At 42.6% G+C, this 24,036-nt stretch overlaps 1 protein-coding gene across 2 annotated transcripts in view; it reads right to left on the minus strand.

Annotated features, from left to right (window-relative positions):
• FBXW2 (F-box and WD repeat domain containing 2) overlaps nucleotides 1-24,036 on the minus strand; it is a 513,384-nt gene that overhangs the window by 259,643 nt on the left and 229,705 nt on the right. For both annotated transcript variants that reach the window (XM_044060728.1, XM_044060727.1), the window contains exon 3: nucleotides 20,223-20,417. In XM_044060728.1, the coding sequence (XP_043916663.1) occupies nucleotides 20,223-20,417 (195 nt within the window). The remainder of the gene's footprint in view (nucleotides 1-20,222; nucleotides 20,418-24,036) is intronic.

Raw genomic sequence — 24,036 nt, forward strand, 5'->3', positions numbered from 1 at the left:
GAGACCAAATTTGGATCTCAGTATCTTGAACAGGTCGGTCAAGAAAACAAGATTTCGGATGGTCACGCTGCAATCCATTCTTCCCCTATTGGGAAAAGGAAACTGGATGTGCTCTATAGACCTTCAGGACGCGTACTATCACATAAAAATGAACAGACGCTCCAGAAGATTCCTCCGCTTCAGGCTGGGAACCAGTCATTTTCAATTCAGGGCCCTGCCCTTTGGTCTCACCACTGCCCCCCCGGTGTTTACCAAATGCATGGCAGTGGTAGCTTCTCACCTGAGACGACAAGGATTCCAGGTGTTTCCATATTTGGACGACTGGCTCCTCACAGCTCCCACCAAGCATCTCCTTCTGATGGCCAGAGATTACACTTTTCGCGTCTGTCAAAAACTGGGTATCTCAATAAATTGCGAAAAGTCTGTGTTGTCGCCTTGTCGTACTATTACCTACATAGGCTAAATTTAGATACTGTAAACATGTCTGCAACACTAACGAACCAAAGGATATCAGACATTCAAAAATTGGTATCACTACTTCTCAACAACAACAGAGCCAAAGCCAGGTTAGTTCTAAAGGTGTTGGGAATCATGGCAGCGCCATACCTCTCCTTCCATTGGCCAGATACCACATGCGGATCCTTCAGTGGATGCTCTTTTCTCAATGGTCATACCAGGAACTTCCAATGTCTCACACCATTATGATCACGCAAGCATGCAAAAAGCATCTCATGTGGTGGATGTCTTCCCCCCAGCTCCTGTTGGGGAGACCATTTGTTCCACCGCCTCCGGTTGCTACTCTGACAACGGATGCCTCCCTGATCGGGTGGGGGGGGCATTATCAGGGCAGGACAGTCCAGGGCACATGGCAACCAAACGAATGCCACTTGCACATAAATGTTCTGGAGATGAGAGCAGTGCTTTTAGCGTTGCAAGCCCTTCAAGACTCTCTTCCCTTGGGAACGATTGCAATCCAGACAGACAATATGTCTGTAGTGTGGTACATCAACAAACAAGGCGGAACCAGATCATACCCCCTGTGTCGAGAAGCACTCAGACTGTGGCAATGGGCGATTTCTTCTCAGCATTTTCTGATAGCAACGCACATCCCGGAAGTCCAATCACATTGCGGACAAGTTGAGCAGAGCTATTCTCATGCCTCACGAGTGGTCTCTGAAAGACTCTGTAGTGAGAGAGATTTTTCTCAAGTGGGGTCAGCCTTGCTGCGATCTCTTTGCTACTCCCCAAAACAGCAAGTGCAGAGAATACTTCACTCTATTCCCTTTACCAGGCCAACCCAGCAGGGACGCTCTAGTCCAAGTTTGGCCCGGGACTTCTGTATGCATTTCCCCTTTCCCACTGATCTCTCAAGTAATACAGAAAGCTATCGCTCAGAAGGCCTCATTGATCCTCATTGCTCCTTACTGGCCTCGCAAGTGTGGTTCCCTTTCTGCATCGATTTCTTTTGAGCGACCGTGGAATCTGGACCTAGTTCCAGATCTTTTGATCCATCAGTCGGGTCAGTTTCATCGCTCCCTCCCTCTCTGAACCTCACTGCTTGGTTCCTCCACTTCCAACCGTAGCCAGGCTTCCTCAATTATCTCACTCTGTTAGAGATATTTTGATAGCTTCCCATAAATCTTCCACTCGAAAGATTTATTTGAGTAAGTGGAAACGCTTTTCATATTGGGCACAAGGAAAGGACATAGATCCTTTCACCGCTTCCATCCAACTAGTCCTTGATTTTCTTGCTGAACTCTTCCATGCAGGTTCATCTCCATCTACTCTTAAGGTTCAATTGGCAGCTATTTCTAATTTCCATGTGGGTATTTCTGAATCTGCCCTAATGTCCCACAAACTTTGCAAAGCCTTTTTGAAAGGAGTTTTTCTTCTCAGACCTCCTGTAAGAAATCCTCCTTCTCCTTGGGACCTAAATTTAGTTCTTGCTTCTTTGATTCTTTCCCCTTTCGAACCTGCAGCTTCATGTTCCTTAAAGTTATTATCATGGAAAACTCTCTTTCTGGTGGCTATCACATCAGCTAGAAGAATTTCAGAACTTCAAGCACTCAGTTGTCGTTCTCCTTACCTTGTGTTCCATAAGGACAGAGTTTCCTTACGAACTAACCCGTCCTTTTGCCTAAGGTGGTTTCAGCATCAAATCTAAACCAATGCATTGACCTCCCTGTCTTTTTCCGGAGTATTCAAATAGGTCTGAACAAAAATTACACTGTCTGGATGTTCATCGTCAATTAAGGTACTACTTGGACAGGACGAAACAATTCAGAAAATCTGATCAGCTGTTTGTCTCCTATGCGGAAAGCAGAAAGGGACTTCCAGTTTCAAAGGTATCTTTATCCAGATGGCTAACATCTCTGATTACCCTTGTTTATGAGATTAGACACCAAAACTGCCTAATAAGCCTAAAGCCCATTCCACCAGAGCTTTGGCTACTTCTCTAGCCTTCCAAGACAGACTGCCTATTGACACCATTTGTGCAGCGGCTACTTGGGCTACTCCTCACACTTTTGTTTCCCATTATAAGTTGGATTTAGCTTCTAGGCATAGAGCTAATTTTGGTTCCACTGTTCTCAGGAGTCTGTTCCGTTAGGCCACCCGGGACAAGGTGCTAGGGACGCGGTCCCATCCAGCAAGAATGAAGGCGAGATAGACAACTTAACATATAGAAGTTATGTTCTTACCATAACGTTCCATGTTAGTTGTCTTCTTCGCCTTCTTCTTGCCCCACCCTCCTTCCCCTGGCCTGGACAGACCTAGAGGAGTTGTGATCGTGACCTCTCTTTCTACCACCTCTTTCTTAGCTATATGCTATTATGCATATTTCTTGTTTCAGGATGTAGGTCACCCTTCTTCTTCCTGTTGTTAGAGGTGGATTCTGTTTTTTACAGTTATACTGTTTCTGTTATAAGCTGGGGTTAGCTTACAAACGAGATCTGAGGTAACTATCGCCTAGCATTGTGGGATATAAGGGGAGCCTCGAGCCGGTGGAACCAACTCTCGAGCTTTAGAGTGGCCGAGTCGGAGCCGAGGTCGGCTCCGAACCCATCCAGCAAGAAGAAGGCGAGAAGAAGACAACTAACATGGAACGTTATGGTAAGAACATAACTTCTATTTCAGGATGGGTCAAACCCATGTTTGCTTGGCACAAACAGGTTTACTTGTGCAGCAAGAGTGACAAAGGCTGGGCAAAACAGCAACAGTGCTCTTAAGCAACCCAACTAACAGTGACAAAGATTGCAGCAGAAAACCTGCTGCCATTAGGCCACCACCCCAAAGACAATGCTCCAGTACCCACAAGGACAAATCCTCAATATATAGCAAACGAGTGGTGATAAAAGCCTTTCCTGAAAGCTCTAGAAAGCAAAGACACAGCAGATCTTCCTTAATTTTGGTCTTTAAGCTCTACCTGAGCCACGTGGAAGTATGCAGAAGAGTCTTCAGTCCCAAGTGTAACCACTAAGCAACTACTGGAGGACTGCATGGATTGGCTTCAGTAATAGGCTTGTCATAGGCATGCCATGGCTGTTCAAATGGATAATCAGTGGTGCTGACACACCCAGATGTATGTCCCTAGGGTGGCTACCAGGTGTGTTCCTCTTGTGGACATTTTGTTATCTGCTCAAGTGCAGGGAAGTGCCAGACTTACCCTTTGCAAAATGACAGGGAACCTCGCAATATGCAAGGACATCTTGGGGGTGAACTTAAATTCAGGAAGATGAGACTAAAACATGCCTTCCACATCCTCCACCTTATTATACTTCTCCATCATCAGTCTACAACTGCATAAGTGACCATCCTGCCAGTTAACTGTTGTTATGTTTCTATATATTATGTCTGAAGCTTCTGTGGCACTCGTGCACTGGCCCAGCAATCAAGGAGCCTCAATCCTCACCACTAACACCAGTGAGGGGCATCCATATAGGGAAAGGAGTAATAAATACACACACAGTAAAGTGCACTTTCTCTGAAGAGTACACAGAGATCACAGTCAGTCTGGGGCTGGTTTCTCCCTTTCTCTTCAGGTCCCCAATAAGACTCCCCACTGACACAGCTATAGGGTCAGGATCTCAGCCTAGTGGGCAAGCTAAAACCTCCAGCACCCTCTCTGTCCAACCAGTGCTTCGTGTCCCTGCCCAAGTAGCTGACACACACACACACACACACACACACACACACACACACACACACACACACACACACACACACACACACACACACACTGAGATAAGAGTTGTATACAACCACACAGACACTCCTGGGGAAGGCTGGCACAGGTTCTCCAGCTGTGCCTTTTTTACCCAGATTATATGGTAGAAATCACTGCCATCACCCAGCTAATATTTATCAGCTACTCAAAGGCCCTTATGAAGGGTGTCCAATTATTACTGTGCAATATTATTATCCAAATGGTAAGTGCAACCAGTCAAGACTTACTTGGAGTGACTTGGTACAGTATCACTATATACATGCAATGTACTATTAGAGCTTAAATTATCTCTACACAAACCAGCCACAGTTAAAAGGCTTAAAAATCTTTAATAATAAATAATAAAAACATAAGACAATACTTCTTACTACATAGTGCTAGTCAAGAGTTCAGAGATCACAGAAAAATACTTAAAATAACACAGTAGCAAATGTTCTGACATCACAGAAAAACAAACTAGACTAATCTTCCTATTTCCTAGCTATATCTAAGAGAAAACACAATACTAAAATCCTCTTTACATCTAGACACAAGCAGAGATCTGGTGAGTTGATGTTCTCAAGTCAAATGCTCTAATGCTCTCATTCTTTCTGTCCTTAAATTGATAGCACAGTACCACTGATTCATGTCAGATTACACCATTGCTTTGTGGTTCCCAGGCTAACAGACTCTCTCAGGTTAATAGCCCTAGATCTTGCAGCTGGTCAGGAAGCCAGAACAATAAAAGCATTTTTATACATGCAAATTCTAGCAATTAACTCTGGTCTCAAGACAATAGCCAGAATTCCTTCATCCAGACATACTGGCTCCAAGTTTTGACATCAAATAATTTACTTATTAGTTTTGTTACAGCAAACTGCACTGTTACATTTTTGCAGTTCCACATTTAACACATTTTTTTCCCATTTAAGAGAACAAGCCTGTGGCTTATATTAATATTTACAAATGACAGAAGTATCTACAAAATTCTATCTGGCTAGGCTGGCAGCCTTCACCTATCTTCACAGCTTCTTCCTTCCCCATCACATCATATGGTTGAGCCATGCTTTGCCCAACCATTGTTGCAGGTCATGGGTTATGCTCAGGCAGCCACAAGAGCACTTTGATGGTACCCTTTATTTAAGTGTCAAATACTGGAGTCTTTCTAAAACAGCTATTGGATTCAAAATCCAAACTGTGCATGTGTCAGAAAAAAAAAAGCTGGTGGGCACAGGGATTACATATGCTCTCCTAGCCTCGTAGAAGCACAAACAGGAGGTTTATGAACGTCCCCAAGACAGCTGGAGATATAAACAGCAGAGCTCGGAGTAGTTGAAAGGAAATCTCAGTCAGCTTATGCAGGATTGACAATATCAGATTCAAATTTAGTATCTACATATTTAGGAGGAACTACCTACTTCCAAAATACATTAACTTCTTTCTAATTACACTGTTAACAAACCATGTCATCATATCCCTAAAGCTTACTGAATAGCTGATGTTAAACATTACTAATCAGTGCTGTATACACAACTTTGTACATACATACACTGTTGTAAATGTGAGTATCAGTACAACTTCAAAAGGATGTCACACTAACACATTATACATTTCACTAGGCACCAAGACAGTTTGCTACATATTAAACTCCAATTAAAAAAGCAGCAGACTACTGTACATGCATGTTGTCATGCTATATACATGCATGTTATAAATGAAAATTAAAAATAAGAATCAGCTTACATGACCTGTCAACAAACATACAACTAAATTAAATAAATCCCTTCATCACTACCTATATACACAATCTAAGTTAGTTTAATTATACTACTGGGTCACCTTTGGCAAAAGAAACAAAAGTTATATACTTAATGCAATAACAAATCTGTAAGGGGCAAGTCAGCCCTGTATTACAGCAGTACAAAAGATATAGGCATTAGAATGGACCGTTAGCTAGACAAAACATTTCCAGGCTTCTCAGTTGTGCCCTATCCCATAATGTACTCAAATCTCTGGTATATGTGCTAAAGTGTGTCAGAGAATCAGGATAAGGAAGAAACTCCAGACTGGCAAGGTTTGGATCAGGGAAGATGGATGGGTAGGTTATGAGAGACACACCTATTTCTTACACATCTACTATTATGGCAAGTACACAACTTTTGTATCTGACAAAAGGCTGTCCATCCTCCATAACAGAAGAACAAAGTATCAAAGAAATCTTCATGGGTGGGTATCACTACAGGAACAATCCCTGTAACAGTGGCTCCAAAAGAAGGCCTAGACGAGAGCTTCACATTCTGTTTATGCTGTGTTTGTTTGTTTACTTATTTAAACTTTATAAACTCGTTAAGTGGACTGGTGTATGGGCCCTTTTCTGTCACAACTCAAGAAAAATGGCAATGGCAACTTACAGTGTTAAAGCAATACAACAGACATCATTGTTACATAAACAATGAATATCTGGCTTAATTGTTACATAAACCTTAAGAATACAGTCAGGAAAGAAGTGCTGAGCATTGGGCACCAATTAGGATAAAGCTAAAATAATTATTGCAAAGGTATTAGAAGAAGACCAGGTAACTGCTAAAAATATCCAAAGCTGCATTCCTAAAGAAGGCTGCAAAAGTAGCAGCTGCTGCAGTGGAAAATGCACTAGGTACCGAACTGAGAGACTTGCAGCATGTTTGACAAATCTAGATGTAGTGAGAAAACCATTTGGGCACTGTAAGCTTACCTTTTGTCCAAGCAACATCTTAGAAAATTATACAGTCTGTCCTTATTGTAAGCTGTCCTGGATGTAAGAGGTCCTTGAAGGCTGTCAGGGCATTCTGTACAGCTAGCATTGCTTTTTGATTGATGTGCAGATTCCTTTGATCTGCAGTCCATATGCCTTGAACGCACCATCCTGCCATGTGTGCCCCCCCCCCCCCCAGGCATAGTCCAATGCATCTGTTGTCATAGTTTGCCTGGCTGGGGGTAAGGTGAAAGGCTGACCCTTGTTGAGGTGACATGCCTGTGACCACCATAGAAACTCCTGTTGAAGGCAGGGAATGAGAGGTATCATTGTTTCCAAGCTGTGGCTGTGTTGAGTCCATACGCTTTTTAGGTACCATTGTAATTTCCTCATATGCAGTTTTGCAAATGGTATTAGTAGTATGCAAGATGCCATGAAGCCCAAGGCCTGCAGAATTTTTCTTGCAGGGAGTTGGGTCCTTGTTGCCATTGTTTTGAAGTATTAAGTTAGTTGTAGTTGTTTGTCTGGCGTCAGATAAGCCATCTGGGCTGTTGTATTCAAGCTGGCACCCAGGAATGTCATATTTTGTGAGGGCACTAGTTTTGATTTCTTTTTGTTTACTGTGAACCCTAGGCAACTTAGAAGGTGTTTTACAAAAGCCAGATGTTGTAAGAGAATGTCCTTGCTTTCTGCTTGGATGAGACAGTCGTCCAGGTATGGGTATATTTGAATTCCTCTTTGTCTGCAGTATGCAATTACTGGTGCCAGGCATTTTGTGAAGACCCTGGGTGCAGTAGATAAGCCAAAGGGCAGTGCAGAGAATTGGTAATGGGTTGAACCTGCAATGAAACGGAGGTATCTTCTTCAATTTTGTCTGATAGGGACATGCAGGTATGCTTCCTTGAGGTCCAACGTTACTAGCCAAGCTTTCTTGCCCAACATGTGAAGAAGCTGCTGTAGTGTTAGCATGTTGAATTTGGGTACTTGCAAGAAGGTGTTTAGAATTGAAAGGTCCAGAATGGGTCTCCAAGCATTGTCCTTTCTGGGGACTAGAAAGAGCCTTGAGTAAAATCCTTGGCCTTGCTCTTGTGTAGGTACCAGTTGAATGGCTCTCATGCCCATGACAGCTGTAATTTGTTTTTGTGCCTCTGCCCATTGATTTTGTGGCAGGTTTGGCATTCCTTTTATCTTTGGCAAGGTGTGGAAATGGAATCTGTATCCTTGTGAGATAATGTCTAGGACCCATTTGTCCTTTGTGACGATGCGCCAGTTGTCTAAAAAATACTAATTTTTCCTCCCAAGGGAGCTGCCAAGAGAGTTTTGCTCGGCAGTTTGAGGTTTAAGTCATTGTGTTTGCCTTCTAGTAGTTTGGGACCTGTCTTCTCCTCCCTTCTGTGTTGCAGTGCCCCATTGGCGAGGTTTGTAAGGGATTTGTGCTTGTCCTCTGCCCCTTGGGCGCCTGTATTTACCCCTCTGTGGTCTGTCAGAAGCTGGAAAGGACCAATTTTTTGTTGGCCAATTTCTGCTGAAGCGTGGGGGTTGTACCTGTAAGAAATCTTTGACCGTCTGCATAGATTTTGCCTTATCCTCCATTTTCTTTAAAACCTCTTCTGCTTTAACCCCAAATAAGACATCCTGCTGTAAGGGTGCATCTAGTAACTTTGCTTTAACATGATCAGGCAGAGTTTGCTCCTTTAACCAAGCATGCCTACGTATAACAGACCCAGTAACAGCTGCTCTACTGGAAGCTTCCAAGGAATCAAATCCACATTGTAAAGTATGTTTGCCCACCTGTTCAGCTGCATGCAACAGATCCTGCATTTCCTTGAATTCAGACTGTTGAGGGTGCGTGCTCATCTTTTGTTTCATTTGAGACATTAGGAATTGCTGATATTTAAGCATGTGAAATTGACAATTAAGTGCTCTCATAGCTAGAGTAGCTGAGGTGTAAACCTTCGTCCCCCACCTATCTAGTGCTCTGGAGTCCCTTTCAGAGGGTACAGGATTTTTAGCCATAGAAGCCTTAGCCCCTTTGGGACCCTGGGAGATTGTCTCTGGGTCAGCAACAGGACTTTTGTAAAGGAATTTGTGTGAGTCAGGCACTCTATAATATCTATCTGGTTTGGCTGGAGCAGGAGGCAGAGAATCTGGATTTAGACTAGATTCTAAGTAAACATTATCCACAATGTCTAAAACTGGAGGGATAGCAAGTGGTCTGTGCTGGGGCAGTAAAATAAAGTCTCGGGAGCCTTTTCTTTGAGTCGGAGTAGTCCTGACCTTCCCAGTGGAAATGTTCCCTCATGGTATGTAAGGTTTCCCCAAAGGAATAGTCTTCAGGGGGAGAAGCTAAGGGAATAGAATCTTCAGCATCAGAATCTTCATAAGGGGGAAAGGAGTAATCCTGTTCCTCAAAGGAGCCTGAGGAAATAGACACTTTATCAGAGGAGGCATAATCCTCCTCTTGTCTAGGCCTTTTGTCGGGGGGGGGGGGGGGGGGGCATTTTAAGCATCTGTTTCTTAGGCATGGGGCCTTGAACTGGAGACTGATGTGCAGTCTTTTTTGGTTTTAGAGGAGTCTTAAGCTTAGCATAAGATTTTATGGTGAGAGTAGTCGGTCTGAAGACACCTTCTGAAACCGAAGGTGTTTCCACAGCACCGGCTTCTCCTTCTGCAATGTCGTCAGTAGGGCCTAAAGAAAATGGCTGCGTCGGCCTAGAACTCTCTGCTTGAGAATCCAAAGCGGTCTGGGGTTCCAATTCTGCGGGTCGCCAGGGGCTGCGTAGGCGCCTCACTGAAAACCGGAGAACCGGCGACCAGCCCAGCCGAGGCCTCGGAGTCTGGCTTGGATCTAGGCTGCCTGTCTTTATCTTTGCGGTTTTTATGCATGCTGGTACTCGGTTGCTCCGACGGCATAGTGTAATTAAATTTCCTACCGAAGTAGTGTCGTGCGAAATCAGTGTCGCTTTATAGTTCGCTTATTGAACCTAGCACAAAACCGACAACCAGTGACATCGTGGTCTGGGCCTAGGCAAGGTATACAATACGAATGAAAGTCCTTATGAGGTATTTGCTTCCCACAAGAAATGCAATTGTTAACTTTTTCTGACATCGGACTGAGGCAAGAAAAGGTTCCCCAACAGGGTACTTAGCTTTGAAGACTTCAGACTGAAATTCGATTAGAAAATCTCAGGTGTCGGCCGGCCGGCACTTGCGAACTGCTTCTGCTTCAGGCACCGCGCGGCAAGAAAGACTGAAGAAAATGGCATTGGATGCCTCTTATATACCCCTGGTGCACTGACGTCAGGGAAGAAGTGACAGCAACCGACGCCGGACCAAGACTTTGGAATTCAGGCCGACTGCGGGACCGCCTGACGACAGGATAACTCAAGTGTGATGACTGCAGCAGGGTAACACGATGAACATCAGCTCTTGTACTCACTTTCCTCACTTGTCTAGAGGAAAATAGTTTTCTATTCAGGCATGTCCAAGGGTTAGCTCCCAGTGTTCTCTCCTGTCTATCTGATGAATCTGGGCATCTTGGGGCAATGTAACACTTGCCTCATGTACACAGACAACCCTCTCCTCCTCCCACCCGACACTACAACCTGTGAGAGATGCGCTTATCTAGCCAAACTGGAGGTAAAGCTCTCTCTAACCAAGACTGAACTTGACAGTCAAGAGGAGAAGGTAAACACTTGCACCACACCACACTCATCACACAGTCCCACTAAACTTACACCACCAAAATCCACACACAGAAACACAAAAACATTTGTGGAGGCTCTCAATAATAATCTACTCAAGCAACAGAGACCTCCAAAGCAGAAATGCAAGCAACCTTCACCCCCCCAACACAACACAAATGATACATATCTCACAGACTTGGTGTACCACTCAACCACAACCCATAAGGCAAAACAACATACCCAACACACTAGTCATAGGTGACTCTATAGTCAGGCACAGTGATGTCCCACTCACCAGGCTAAACAAGGAGAAGGTTACTGTCGGGTGCCAGGATCCGTCACATAACCCAAGCACTTAGAGTCATATTTGTACTTGTTGTGGAATGACCTGTCATTGCCCATGTTGGTGTGAATGACCTGAGACATACCTCCCTGGACTACATGAAGAGAGACATGGAAGAGCTCTCCGATCTTGTAGCCCAGGCAGGTATGACCCTAGCCCTGAATAATATCCTGCCATCGCCCAAAACAATACCGTAGTACAAGGACAAAATGACTTGACTTCAACAATTGGCTAAGCTTCTGGTGTCATTCTAAGGGGATACAGTATCTGTCTGCCTGGGGCAACATGGTTGACAGACCGAGATGCTTTGACAGAGATGGCCTGCACCCGTCACCCCTGGGATTATGGATACTGGCTAAGGCTCTTGCCACCCCTATAGTGCCTTTTTTAGGCACGGTTGAAATAACAAATTCACCACCATAACAGGAACAGGCAAGCAAAAACTGAGGGCAATGATACAAGCCAAAATCTCAAAATGCACACCCTCGAGGCACTCCTTAAAATGGAGAACATTGATATCTGTACAGTGACTGAGACCTGGTTCAAGGCTCCAAAGAGCACCCCTGCATTACCAGGCTATAACTCATACCACATTTGTCAGCCACCTAACCTGGACCGGAACAACAAAGGCGGAGGTGTGTCCATATTCATTAAGGATATCCACACCTCCAGCCTAGTTGCTCAGCATAATGCATCCGAGGTTATCCAAATGCAACTAACTCTGGCCAAAACTGCAATCCAAATTTTAGCTTGCTACAGATCCCCCACCATGCCCCATGATTCCCACTCCTCTTTTCTTGATAAACTGGAAAATATTAGGGTTCAACCAAACACACTAATAATGGGCAATTTCAACTACCCCACCATTAAATGGAAAAACTACTCGTGTACCAACTCCTTCGCTCAATGCCTTCTGGAATTCATAAATTCCAATGCCCTGGATCAACTTATCCACACGCCAACCAGGGGTAACAATATCCTAGACCTAGTCATTACCAACATGAGTGATCGGTGTTCCATACCTGAAGTCAACTCCTAGTTGGTCAGATCCGACCATAAGCTACTCACCCTAGATATCCACATCCCGTTCCCACCCCCCATTAAGGAAACCACGGTAAAACATTTCTCCAAAGCCAACTTCATGCTTCTTAAGACAGAAGTGGCAAACTTCATGACACCCATGCAGATGGACAATACAGTTACGACTGCTGAATCCTACACAGATGCACTAAATAAGCACTTATACGAGTGCATGGATCGTGCTATCCCAAACAGAACCAAGACGCTATCCTCCAAAAAAAGGAAGACAATCTGGTGGTCCCGTGCCATAAACAAACTCTACAACAGAAGGAGGAAGCTGTTGCAAAAGAGAGTAAAATCCCATGAGTGGAAGAGCTCCCTGGTCAGCCTCAGTAAGAAGCTGAGATACCTTATAAGATCCTCCAAAGCTAGCTACAAAAACAAAATCGCCACTGATTCTAGGGACAACCACAAAGCATTCTATAGCTATGTCAAGAATCTCAATGGGAACACCCAGATCTGGTCCGAGTTACAGCACAACGGCATGAAAATTACAGAACCGACTGATATTGCCAACATCCTGGCAGATAGGTTCAGTGCTAACTTTACCCCCCTCTCACCCCCTAAAGGGCCCATATCAATACAGGAAGAATGCAGAGTCCCTGTAATCACAACTACGCAGGTAAAAGCTGGACTCTCTAAAGCCAAAAACACAGCATCCATGGGACCAGACAACATCCCAGACTGTGTTTTACACGAACTTCAGAACAAACTGGCTCCCCACCTAAGCACCATGTTCAATCATAGCCTCACGTCAGGCTTTGTGCCCACCGAATGGTGCACAGCAACAGTTATCCCACTCCACAAAGGGGGAGCCACCAGTGATCCCGGGAACTATCGCCCTATTAGCCTGACGAGCCTGGTCTGTAAGGCCATGGAATGTATCATCACACAACTCATAAACAAAGACATTGGTAGCCTCCAAACTCTGGACCCCACCCAATTCGGATTTGTGAAAGGCAGATCATGCCTCCTGAACCTAATCGACTTCTTTGAGGCAGTCACCAAAGCCGTAGATGAGGGTAAGGTGGTTCACACAGCCTATCTTGACCTCGCCAAGACTTTCGACACCATCCCCCATTCTGGAATTATAGCTAAACTCACTAAACTAGGTATAAATCCCTACGTCACAAGATGGGGTTGCCAACTGACAGAACCCACACTATAAAAGTTGCAGACTCCAAATCTGACTTCAAACCAGTAACAAGTGGAGAACCACAGGTTCAGTCTTGGGACCTCTTCTGTTTGGTAACTACTTCTCTGAAGTACAGGCCAACACAGAAGGCCTTTGGCTAACAAAGTTCACAGATGACTGTAAACTAGGAGCCATAGTAGAGTCCCCAAATGATGTGGACATCCTACAGAAGGGCCTCACTGAGACAGATGCCTGGTGTCAGAGCCATGGCTTCAAGCTCAATGCCAAAAAGTGTACTGTCATTTCCTTTGGTAAAAACTCAGTACCCATGATCTACCACATAGGCGGCAGTCCACTTAACGCCAAATGTGTGATAAAGAGACCTTGGGACCCAGGTGGACACTAGTCTCTCCTTTGATAATCACATTGCCACAGTAGTCAGGAAATCCTTCTACATGGCACACCTCATCACAAAAGGGTTCTCATCCAGGAAAAAAAGAGGTCAGTGTTCCCCTCTACTCGACACTCATTAGACCCATTATAGAGTACAATGCCCCTTTTGGATTGTACCTCACAAGACATCTGCAGCAGCTGGAAAGGCCACAGAAGTACCCCACAAAGAGGATTACTGGCCTCAAACAGATGCCCTACACTGACTGTCTCAAAAAACTCCAGCTTTACTCTGTAGCATATCACCTACTCTGAGGTGATCTCTGCCTAACACACAAAGCTATGTCAAACCAAGAGCTGTTGGATATGCTACACAAAGAAATCCCAATCCCTCCGAGCTACATGCTCTAGGGACCTAAACCTTGTCACCACAATAAACAGGACATGCTAGAGGGATAGATTCCTGTCCCAGGGACTTCCCATACTCTGGAACAAGCTACCAATCTATGTCAAGCAAAGTTCCTCATTAGCACTCTTCAAGAAAAATATTGACGAGTGGATGGGAAATAGGAAATACACCCCGGGGATCACTTCTGTGGCTCTGCTTGGGAGGGGCAAAGGAAAATAACTTTCTTGGGTGGCATAAGCCAGGGAACCTTGTTAGCTAGGCTTACTTAGGCCCTTAGGCAATAGCCTAGTGCCTTACCTATGAAATGGCAATTCCAGAAAAGGTGCCCTTTAGAAAAGCTTTACATATGTGAAGATTGGGGAAAGATGGGTGAAGGATGCTAGCCTAGTCAAACAGAATTTGATACATAATTTTATCATTTGTATAAATAAATGTAAAATACAGGCTTGTGTTTTTAAATGAAAGAAAACACTGTAAAATGTGAACTTCAAGATTGTTGCAACATTGCCATCTGCTGTAAGGAAAATCAAGCCAAGCATTTCAAATGTTCTTTGAAGTTACAATTATCTAAAAAAGTGGTGCCGAAGCGTCTGGCTGAACACATTCTTTCTATTGTCTTAACTTAAGGAATAATTGTTAGAGTATACATATGAAATGTCTTTTATTGCTGTAGTTTCCTGACAGGTGTTAGCTTGCTAAATAATGCTGTTTGCTTGCCTGGGAACTCCAGACTAAGTGTCAAGATGATGTAATGTGAATACTGGGAAAACCTAAGTGTCAAAATGATGTAATTTGGGAGGGCCTTAGCACAGCTGTTTTGTTAGTGTTTTAAAAACTATTGTTCAGTGAAAGACTGAAAGCATTTTGTCTTGGACCATCAACAACCCCAGTTCTGCTTATGCTCTTTATGTATGTAAGTAGGATTACAGCATTGTGTTTTCTCTTAAGATTAGCTAAAGATTAGAAAGTTAGATTAAGTGATTTTCTTTGACATCAGACCTGTCCTACTGTATTATTTTACGTTTCTGTGTGATCTCTGAACTCTTAAGATATCTCTGTGGTGTAGTAGTATTGTCTTGTGTTTTAATTATTTATTATTAAATATTTTGAAAACCTTTACCTGTGGCTGGTTTGTGTAGAGAAGTAGGCTCTAGAGTACACTGCATATTTATAGAGGTTATCGTAACAGGCCACTCTAATAAGTCTTAGACTGAATAGTCACATTACCAATTGGGTAATAATATTGCACAGTAATAATTGGGACACCCTTTCAAGGGCCTTTGGGTAGCTGATAAATTATTAAGCTGGTGGTGGCAGTAATTACTACTGTATAGTCTGGGTAAAGGGGCACAGCTGCAGAATCTGTGTCAGCCTTTCCCAGGAGTGTCTGTGAAGTTGTATAAATACTTATCTCAAAGTGCATGTGGTGTGTCAGCTACCTGGGCAGGGACACAAAGCACTGGTTGGACAGAGAGGGTACTGTAGGTTAGCTTGCCAGCTAGGCTGAGATCTCGACCCTATAGCTGTGCCAGTGGGGAGTCTTATTGGGAACCTGGAGAGCAAGAGAGCAACCAGCTCCAGACTGACTGTGATCTCTGTGTGCACTTAAGGGAAATTGCACTTTACTGTGAATATTTGTTATCCTTTCCTCTTCTAGGAGACTACCTCCCTGGTGTTAGTGGTGAGGATTGAGGCTCCTTGATTGCTGAGCCAGGGCACAGTCGTCACAACATACGCTAAGTGATGTCAGGAAAGAACAGTCTAAGTCTGTATGGCAATTTGAAACAGCAGTGAGATGGACTTTGAAGGAAGCTTAGCTGAGCCCTGACTCAACAAACTGAGGAATGTTAACAATCCAGTACAAAAGGTACTGGAGCTAATAAAGGGACCTAGCCCTCTACTTAATGCCTACAAGGATAAATGAATCTATGACCCTGTCTCCCCCCCCCCCAAAGATGTGATGATACATACTAGTCATTCAGTCAATGAAAGGTTACGGGCAAGTACTGGAACTGCAGAAGCTAAGCCATGAGCACAGATGTGTATAAGGGTGGGTTAATACCATTTTGGTAGACTGAAACCATATGGCTTATTCAGAATACATGGCAAATGCAAGGTAATCTAGATGAACCTCGTCAAAAGAACCATGAATGGAGTCCACAGGGAAATTTGAGGACAAGGACATTCCTGGAATTAAGGAAAAATAGTTGCTGCACTTTTCATTCATTTGAGATGGACCTAGATCACAATGAGGCTTGCTGCATTGGCAAAACAGCTTACAGGTCACTGTGTGAAACAGGGGCTGTCTGTGGATCATTAAAAGGCAACACTCAGTCTGCCAGTAAAGGAACTGGCCACCACAAGAAGATGAACAGAACAGCCCAACTCCAGAGCCTCAGGTCCTCTTAGCATAGAGGTTAAGATGACATCCCACCACCTGCTTATTAATACACCCAATCAGTGCCCTAATTCCATAATGTCTGACTGAAAAGGGAGCCCTGAAGTACATAGGTTCGTACTAAGCTAACTGCCCTTGTGAGCCATTTTAAGCCTAGCCAATTATCCCTTGTGAGAATCAAACCCTGCACCTTGTGTTTGTAAGGCGAACACCTTAACCATTAGGCAACCCTCTGCTGACATCATCACGAGAACTGCTTTCTTCTGAAGGACAACAATATAGAAATCTGATGCCCAGACACTCTTGCCTGCTATAGTATTCCTTGACCACAAGACAAATGTATGTATAGTGACTAAGGCACCTGAAATGGAAAAACTGAAAAGGGTTTTAATAACAGAAACAAGTCTAATGCCACCCATGACATTTGGAGACTTGGATATAATGATCTGGTGGAACAAAGCATCTGAACTATGAGACCAGTGAACTCCAACTCTCCACTGAAGCACCCTTATGTGAAATGCCTCTGGGATGGCTAGTGCCATTAGCCCTAAGATGAGGCACAGCTGAAGCAGACATGCTCAGCAATGTATCTTGTCCAAATGACAGAAAATTAATGTCAGCAGCTGAGACAAAGCCAACTGATGCAGTGAACCTTGCAAAGTGTTACCTACAAAGTGAAAGATTTTGAGAACAAAATCTCTAGAAAGAGTTAAAACCTAACATGATGGAGCAGTGGAGACCACATTATCCAGGTATGGGAAAATCTAAGTCCCTGCAGCTTTTGCAAAGAGATCAAAACAATGACATAAAGCAACAAGCTCCTTGGGTGGTGTCAGAATTCATAGGACTTTTAAGGCAACTGCCAGTTTCCACACTCAGGATGTACCACCTGTCTACAGCAGGTTTAGACCAGTTTATCCCTAGGTGAATTTCTGTGTTCCCATCTAATCATCCAGATTCTGTTTGAAGGATGATAGTGTACTGCCCAAGGCATGGGTTTGATTAGCCCTTGAAAAGGAGGGCCCAAAACAGAGCCCCCAGTTTCCTTCACAGCAAATGACCCATAAAGAAGGCTCCTTGACTGTCACCAGAGAATAATGGCATACAATTTGTCTTGCTTAGAAGTCTATGCAGAATTCGCCCCATTCATCTGTAAAGTTGCTAAACCTGCCATTAAACCATTTTAGCATGTCCTAAACAAAGAATCATAAGGTAACCAGAAATTCTGAGAGGGCTGCAAGACAGTAAAGCTCTCTTGAGATTTTGCAGAGGGAATGTGAACAGAAAATAGTAGCTTGTCTTTTAATTCTTCTTATGAAATCACTGAGGCTTTGTTCTCATGAAGGAAAGGGCAGGATTCACAAAATAAGTTAAAGATATTCTCAACTGTTTGCTGGGATTGCTCCTCTTTCAGTTCCTTGCTAACTGGCACTGCATCACTGAAAAAGCTCACACCTTGAAAAGAAGCATCCATGATTTGTTGTCAAAACTCCCCAAGAAAAGATACATGTAGGTGAGAATGATAATGAAGGCAAACATCAGTAGAAGCAGCACAAGCTGTTGAATCTAGATTATCTAATGTCTACCTGGGTACACAAAAGTCAAACGTAGAAATTTTGCTAAACAAAGAAATTCAGGTAGCAGAGAAACTTTCCTTAGCCTTAAAAAAACAGTTAGATTTGAAGATGGACCAAATGGGGAAAGGTAATTTAATGAACGATCAAGGGGGGATACTCTATACATCATTTTACCATCCTGATTTTAAGTATAAGGTTTCTTTTTCAGAAGGAAACATCAAGAAATTGAGAGGTCATTCAAATGTGTGCAAGGCTGAAGAGATGAACAAGAATTATATACTTAAGAGTGCTCTCTAAGGGGACATCAAATTTGATTCATCCCCACAAAGACAGTGTCTGCATTCCTGGGGGGGGGGTCCAAACTTCTGGAATCAGAAATGCTTCCAATCTTTAAATCTGGCATCTCATAAAAGAGCCTCACAGAGAAAAGTGTGGCCCACGATTCAAGAATTGTTCTTGACAACTTACTCTCTGAACCTCCTTTAAGGTGAGTGATGGAGGATGATCAGGCCAGTGAATAGATCCCCTCATAATTCTGAGGGCTTCCCCAAATGCCAGCCTTCTGGGGAGAGCTACTGAAAAAGTAAAGTCAACATCACCATTTGCATGAGGGCAACAGCTGGTTCTGCTAAAAAAAGAAGTATTCAAGCAGGTCTGAAAAGTAACTCCTTCTGGCATGCATCTCATATCTCTAGTGTTACTTCCTAAATGGCATATAATGAACTGAAAATTATATTAACTTGTGAAACTGCAATTGTTGCAGCATATTCCTCTGAATATAGCAGTGCAGAAGACAGTATTACTGGGAATGCACAATGAGGTGTGCCTGTGCAATGGAAAAGACTACCAAGGAAGGGAAAAATAAAGAGGATATTGGCACCAGTAATTTACCCAAGTGAAAATTTCAGCCTGCAAGTGTTCAAAATTCAACAAGCACAGAAAAAAAATCTCCAAATTAATGGGAGCTGGCATCAGAACACCACAAAGAACTTAAAGAAACAGATCTTTACACGGAGGGAGGGAAGGGATGTAGGGTTGCCACCTTATCTAATGCCCAAAGTGGGATTTTTTTTTTTTTACTGAAATGAGAGATTTTGTTGGACAAACCATACCCACAAGCAGTACAAAACATTTCTGGTCAAATAAAAAACTCACTCTTTTAGAACTTAAGTTGTTTATGCTGTTTCATACACAAAATAATTGTGTTGTGCAACAATTAATGAAAACTTAGAAAACAGTTTTGTCCTAAAAACTTAGGACATTTACCATTTTCATGTTTTTTTGCAGGGCACAATTGACCAAAAAAGGATAGTCTTGTATAAAGATAGGTGATAACCTTAAAAGAATGAGATTGTCAATCTGTAGTGGACAAAGTTGGTGAAAACAACTCACCAGTGCCGGGAAGTTGCATCAAAAGCAAGTGCAGTTGAGACCCTGGCAAGGGAATGTGGAAAGGCAGTCTAATAGCCAACACAACTCACGGTACTTGCCCAACAATGAAATTCTCTAAAAATTATTTCTTCAGTTACACTTTACTACAATACATGAAAAGGTGATGGACAGGACAATGTGGTCAACACAGTTACAGCAGACTTCAGAAAGCAGACAAGCCCCGGGCACTTCAACCTGGGTTCTTACTCTTACACTGTCTTTCAGCCTCATATGCAGCATCCTCACCTGTGTGGACCATTTGAATGGTCTTTTAAGTGTATGTCTTTCCTTGATCCAGTCTGACTTTGTTCAGGCAAACACAATGACTGGCAAGGCAGCTTCATCCAAAATAGTAACAACTATTAGTATTACATCTTTACAGCTTAACTGCAATTCATCCAAGTCATAAGTGGGGACAAATGTATACATATAAAGCTGCTGAAGGCCCTTTGTTCATATCTTATGATCAACACTGGTATTTTGTCAGCTAAGACCTCAATTTTTCTTCTAGCATCTTTCTGCAGTGAATGCAGGCTACTTTCCTTCAATGACTGAGCAACAGCCACTGTAAACAAAGGAAAATAATTAGGAACTTTCTCATGTGCAGAAATGCCAATAGGCCATAGGAAGTGTGGTCATCCTGAAAATTGAATATTAGCAGTAATTTTTTCAGATGGCAGAGTACAGAAGAAGACAATTCAAACTAATTAGAGACATTCTGTTTAGAGTCTATACAGAATCCCTCAACCTAACATTTACCAAGTCTTTTTCTTTAATCAAAGCTCTTTTTCTAGCTTTGTATACAATTCAGATATGAAGAGTTAAGCAGACACACCTGCCCCTGTGTGTCCCCGGAAGTGCTGTGTTTTTGCCCCTGAGCTCCAGTCCCAACAAGCTATAGTATTGTCAAAGGACCCAGTCACTAGTTTCCGTTCATCAAACTTCACTGCAGCACAAGTGTGTGTTTGGATACCATAGATGCACTGCCCTGTACACACATCCCATAATTTGGCAGACAGGTCATCGGAACCTAGAAAGAAGAAAGAACAAACTTTAGACTCCCTAAAGCTACTGAATACAAACCAATCACGCAAGATAATGCAACAGGAAACATTTCACATACGATTGTCTAGCAATTACAGAGGACATTTTTTATGCGCAGTTATAAAGACACGGGATTATTTTAAATAATTTTACATTTACCAAAAAATTATTAGTTTAAGTTATGATGATATGTTCAAATAGTAAGATCAATAGGTTATAGTTAGATTTATTAATTTGCCCAAAAGTACTACAAGCCATGACCATAATCACACAGTAAACCCAGAATACTCCATGACCTTTTGAGCACTGTTACGTATAATGTGAATATTTCCACAGACAAATATACACAAAGAAAAATACACAAATGTAACAATATTAAAACAGAAGACTAAGTGTGTCCCTCTACCTTATGCACAGTGCCATCAAAAGTTGCTATTTTCTGTCTGCGAGACAACAGAAGATGCCCAAGAAACAAAGCAAGTTTTAATAAAGCATGACTTTACATTAGTGTAGTTTATATTGGGTGCAGAGTACAAAAATCAAATGTGAGACATCAGCATCCACCCCCCACTATGAGGAAACAAATCATTACGTTTTTTTTTTTTGGGGGGGGGGGGTTACGCAATAAACACAAAAAATACAATGCAATTATGCATGTAAGGACACCAGATGGGCTCATCTTAAAAAGCATGCTCCGCTTCTGAAGGAGTGCATACACTTTGTTGAACAGCAGTAGTACCACACATGGAAGTTTACTTTATCTATTTTAAAATGCCAAACACGTCACTAATGCCACTATATGAGGCACGAATCCTCTCGAGAAAATTCTGATTTTAGAAGATAAATGCTATGAAACCCATGGATCGTTAAGTAAAGCTCTGGAAAAAGAAAGACCACCCTAATCTCCCCCCTTATCACTGTTATTTGTATAGCTCCCTCAAGTGATTAAATTTCCAAGCAGCACTAGAAAATTATCAAGGCCTTTATTTTACTGCTGGCGTCCTTGTTTTGGTTCTATTTAGGTGTTAGCAATCAATGTAGAAAGGAAAGCTGAAGGGCACCCATTTCAAGTTACTGCTTGATATAGGACTGTATTCACAAAACACTGGGAGAAGAAAAAACAAGCTCAGCTGACCTGAGCATGGGAGCAAAGGCCAGCTAGTTGACACTGGTGGTGCAGCATCATTTTAATATTCCAAGGTTACTGTCAGCACCTCAAAGGAAACAAACAGCTGCAGTTTTCCAAAACTTGAGCATCTGTTTCATGTATAATCTAAACTGCAGATGTACACCAAGATGTTAACACCCATCCTCTTCTAGTTTATGCCCTATCAGAAGGTAACACAGAGGAGTGCTGATTGGTCTAAGGACAATTCTAACACCACTTTTGGAAGTTAATGTCAGCTGATCCCAAGGAGCACCTGATTCTTGTGAAAGATAAATACAACTCCCTAAATATGAGATCTGAAGCTCCAAGATCCTACAATACAGGTGATGCCCACTAGAAAAAAATATTTTACAAAAGCCAAAATTAAAGCAGAGGATGAGTAAACCTTATCAGTCTATCTTCATATTCCAAACAGAAGAAAATTGGGAAGGGGGGGGGTTCTTCAAAAGCAATAAAGACCATTTAAGTAACTGCTTGAGCACCTGCACTGAGCTATACTTCCATCTCCTTGTGGTCTGGATGGGCAAAAAAAGCAATCACATGCAACCAGTACATGGAATAACTGAAAACCACATCATAAAGGTGTCCAAGATAGGTCAAGACAGCATGCAAAGTTACTAACTAGGGCAGCATGGGATACCAATCTAACCAGATGGACAGCTATTTCCACTTGGCAAAGTATGTCTGAGGAGTGTAATACTCTCAATCAACTTTAGTCATATCAGACATTTCCATTTGGGAAATGTAATGGGATTAGGGGACTGATAAGAACCAGGCACAGATATTCAGGTGGAGCCAACTATCATTCTACTCCTGGAAGACACCGTCTAAGAATAGAAGAAATTCCTCTAGCATTAGGGACCTGAGAACCCAAAAACATTACCTTAATTGGCCACTTGACAGTGATGAGGATTATTTTATTCCGTCTTTCCTTAACATTGTAATTAGATCTGGACAGGTTTACTAGGAGTCTCTCTGATCACAGAATGGAGGCTGCAACCACTGATTTTTCTCTTGCTCTCTGAATAAAGTATAAAGTGTGGAGAACCGCCTTCTCCCAAGTGACAAACATGTTGATCTCTGGAGCACCTAACCACTGGAAGACGTGAATTAGGAAGAGGTGTGTTTCTAAATCTGCAAAACCAGAACAGAACTGTAAAAGCAAGTTGAAGAGTTAGTCTACCAGCTCATTGATTTTCCTGAAGATAATGATAATAATGACTTTGTCCCTCCAAGGAAGAATTCCTTGAAGACACCTGGGTACAGCAATTTGAATCTCACACCTGTCTCTTGACACTCCCTGAACAGTGGAATGAATTTACTCCTCTTCTGCCTGGTGTACATTGAGTAATCATTTTCCACAAACACTCTCGTCTCACACTTTTAGCATATAGTACTGCCACAGTTTTGTTAGAATCAACTCCTTCTGCTGGTAGGACTACATCTTTACTATTAAAAGGTCTAGGTTGTTTTCTCATAGAAATATTTGGAGCACACACGATGTGCTCTTTCAACTACCAACTCCTCCATTTTTTCCAGCCTTCTGTTTGTGTTGACATACTTCATCAGTGTTTCCTTTACTTTAACCACGTCTGTGTGCAGTTGTCTTGTATCTTTCTGTAGGTTACTGGAACTCTGGAGGTTGCACTGCGTTTTGCTGAACAGCTGCAGAACCTTCCCCAGTCAGCATTTCTTCATCACGTTTTGTAGCTGATTTTTCCAGGTGCTCTGTATTTCTTTTTTCCTGCATCCAGACAGTACACTTAACTAGCCGGTTACTGAAATGTACCCATAAACACAAAAGTCTACTGGCCTTCTCTGTTGAGTTTCTGTTTTCACACTGGCAGAGCTAAAGTTAAGCTGTTACTCAATGTGCAGCCATCTTGGAAGTCAACAGAAAATCACTAGTCTTAGGAGGAAGAGACCAAAAATATGAGGCAAAATTCTGGATATTCTGGAAAAATCTGGAGAGATGAGAGGTATATTCTTAAGGTATTTGCAATAAATGTCCAACAATGGTGGCAGTTTTAACTACTGTGCTCCTTTCCAAAACAGGATGGAAAGGCTGTGCTTATGCTGTGTTATGGTTTTTATTCCCTCAGCCACATCTTTTAAAACAAAGGTCCATGTTGAAGAAAAAGATGAGCAAAGCCCCCCCCCCAAAAAAAAAAAAAAACAAAAAAAACAAAAGCAATAGCAGCATTTTATTTTACTTACTGTAACGACAAATCTGTTTGAGTAGGTAGTCCTTCAAGAATCACAAGACTAAAGCTGACAATAGTTAGGACTGCTCTGCATGTAAAATATTCAGTGCCAAATCTCTCTAGATCTGAAGTGAGCAATGCAAAATGCCAATGTGTCTATGACTATATCTCTAAACCTACCATGCCATGAAGGAGGAGGAGAATGGACCTGCTCTACTCAAAACACATAACTT

This window comes from Protopterus annectens, chromosome 2.part0 (genome assembly GCF_019279795.1).
Source record: "Protopterus annectens isolate FY-2018-M chromosome 2.part0, PAN1.0, whole genome shotgun sequence".
Taxonomy (NCBI): Eukaryota; Metazoa; Chordata; order Ceratodontiformes; family Protopteridae; genus Protopterus; species Protopterus annectens.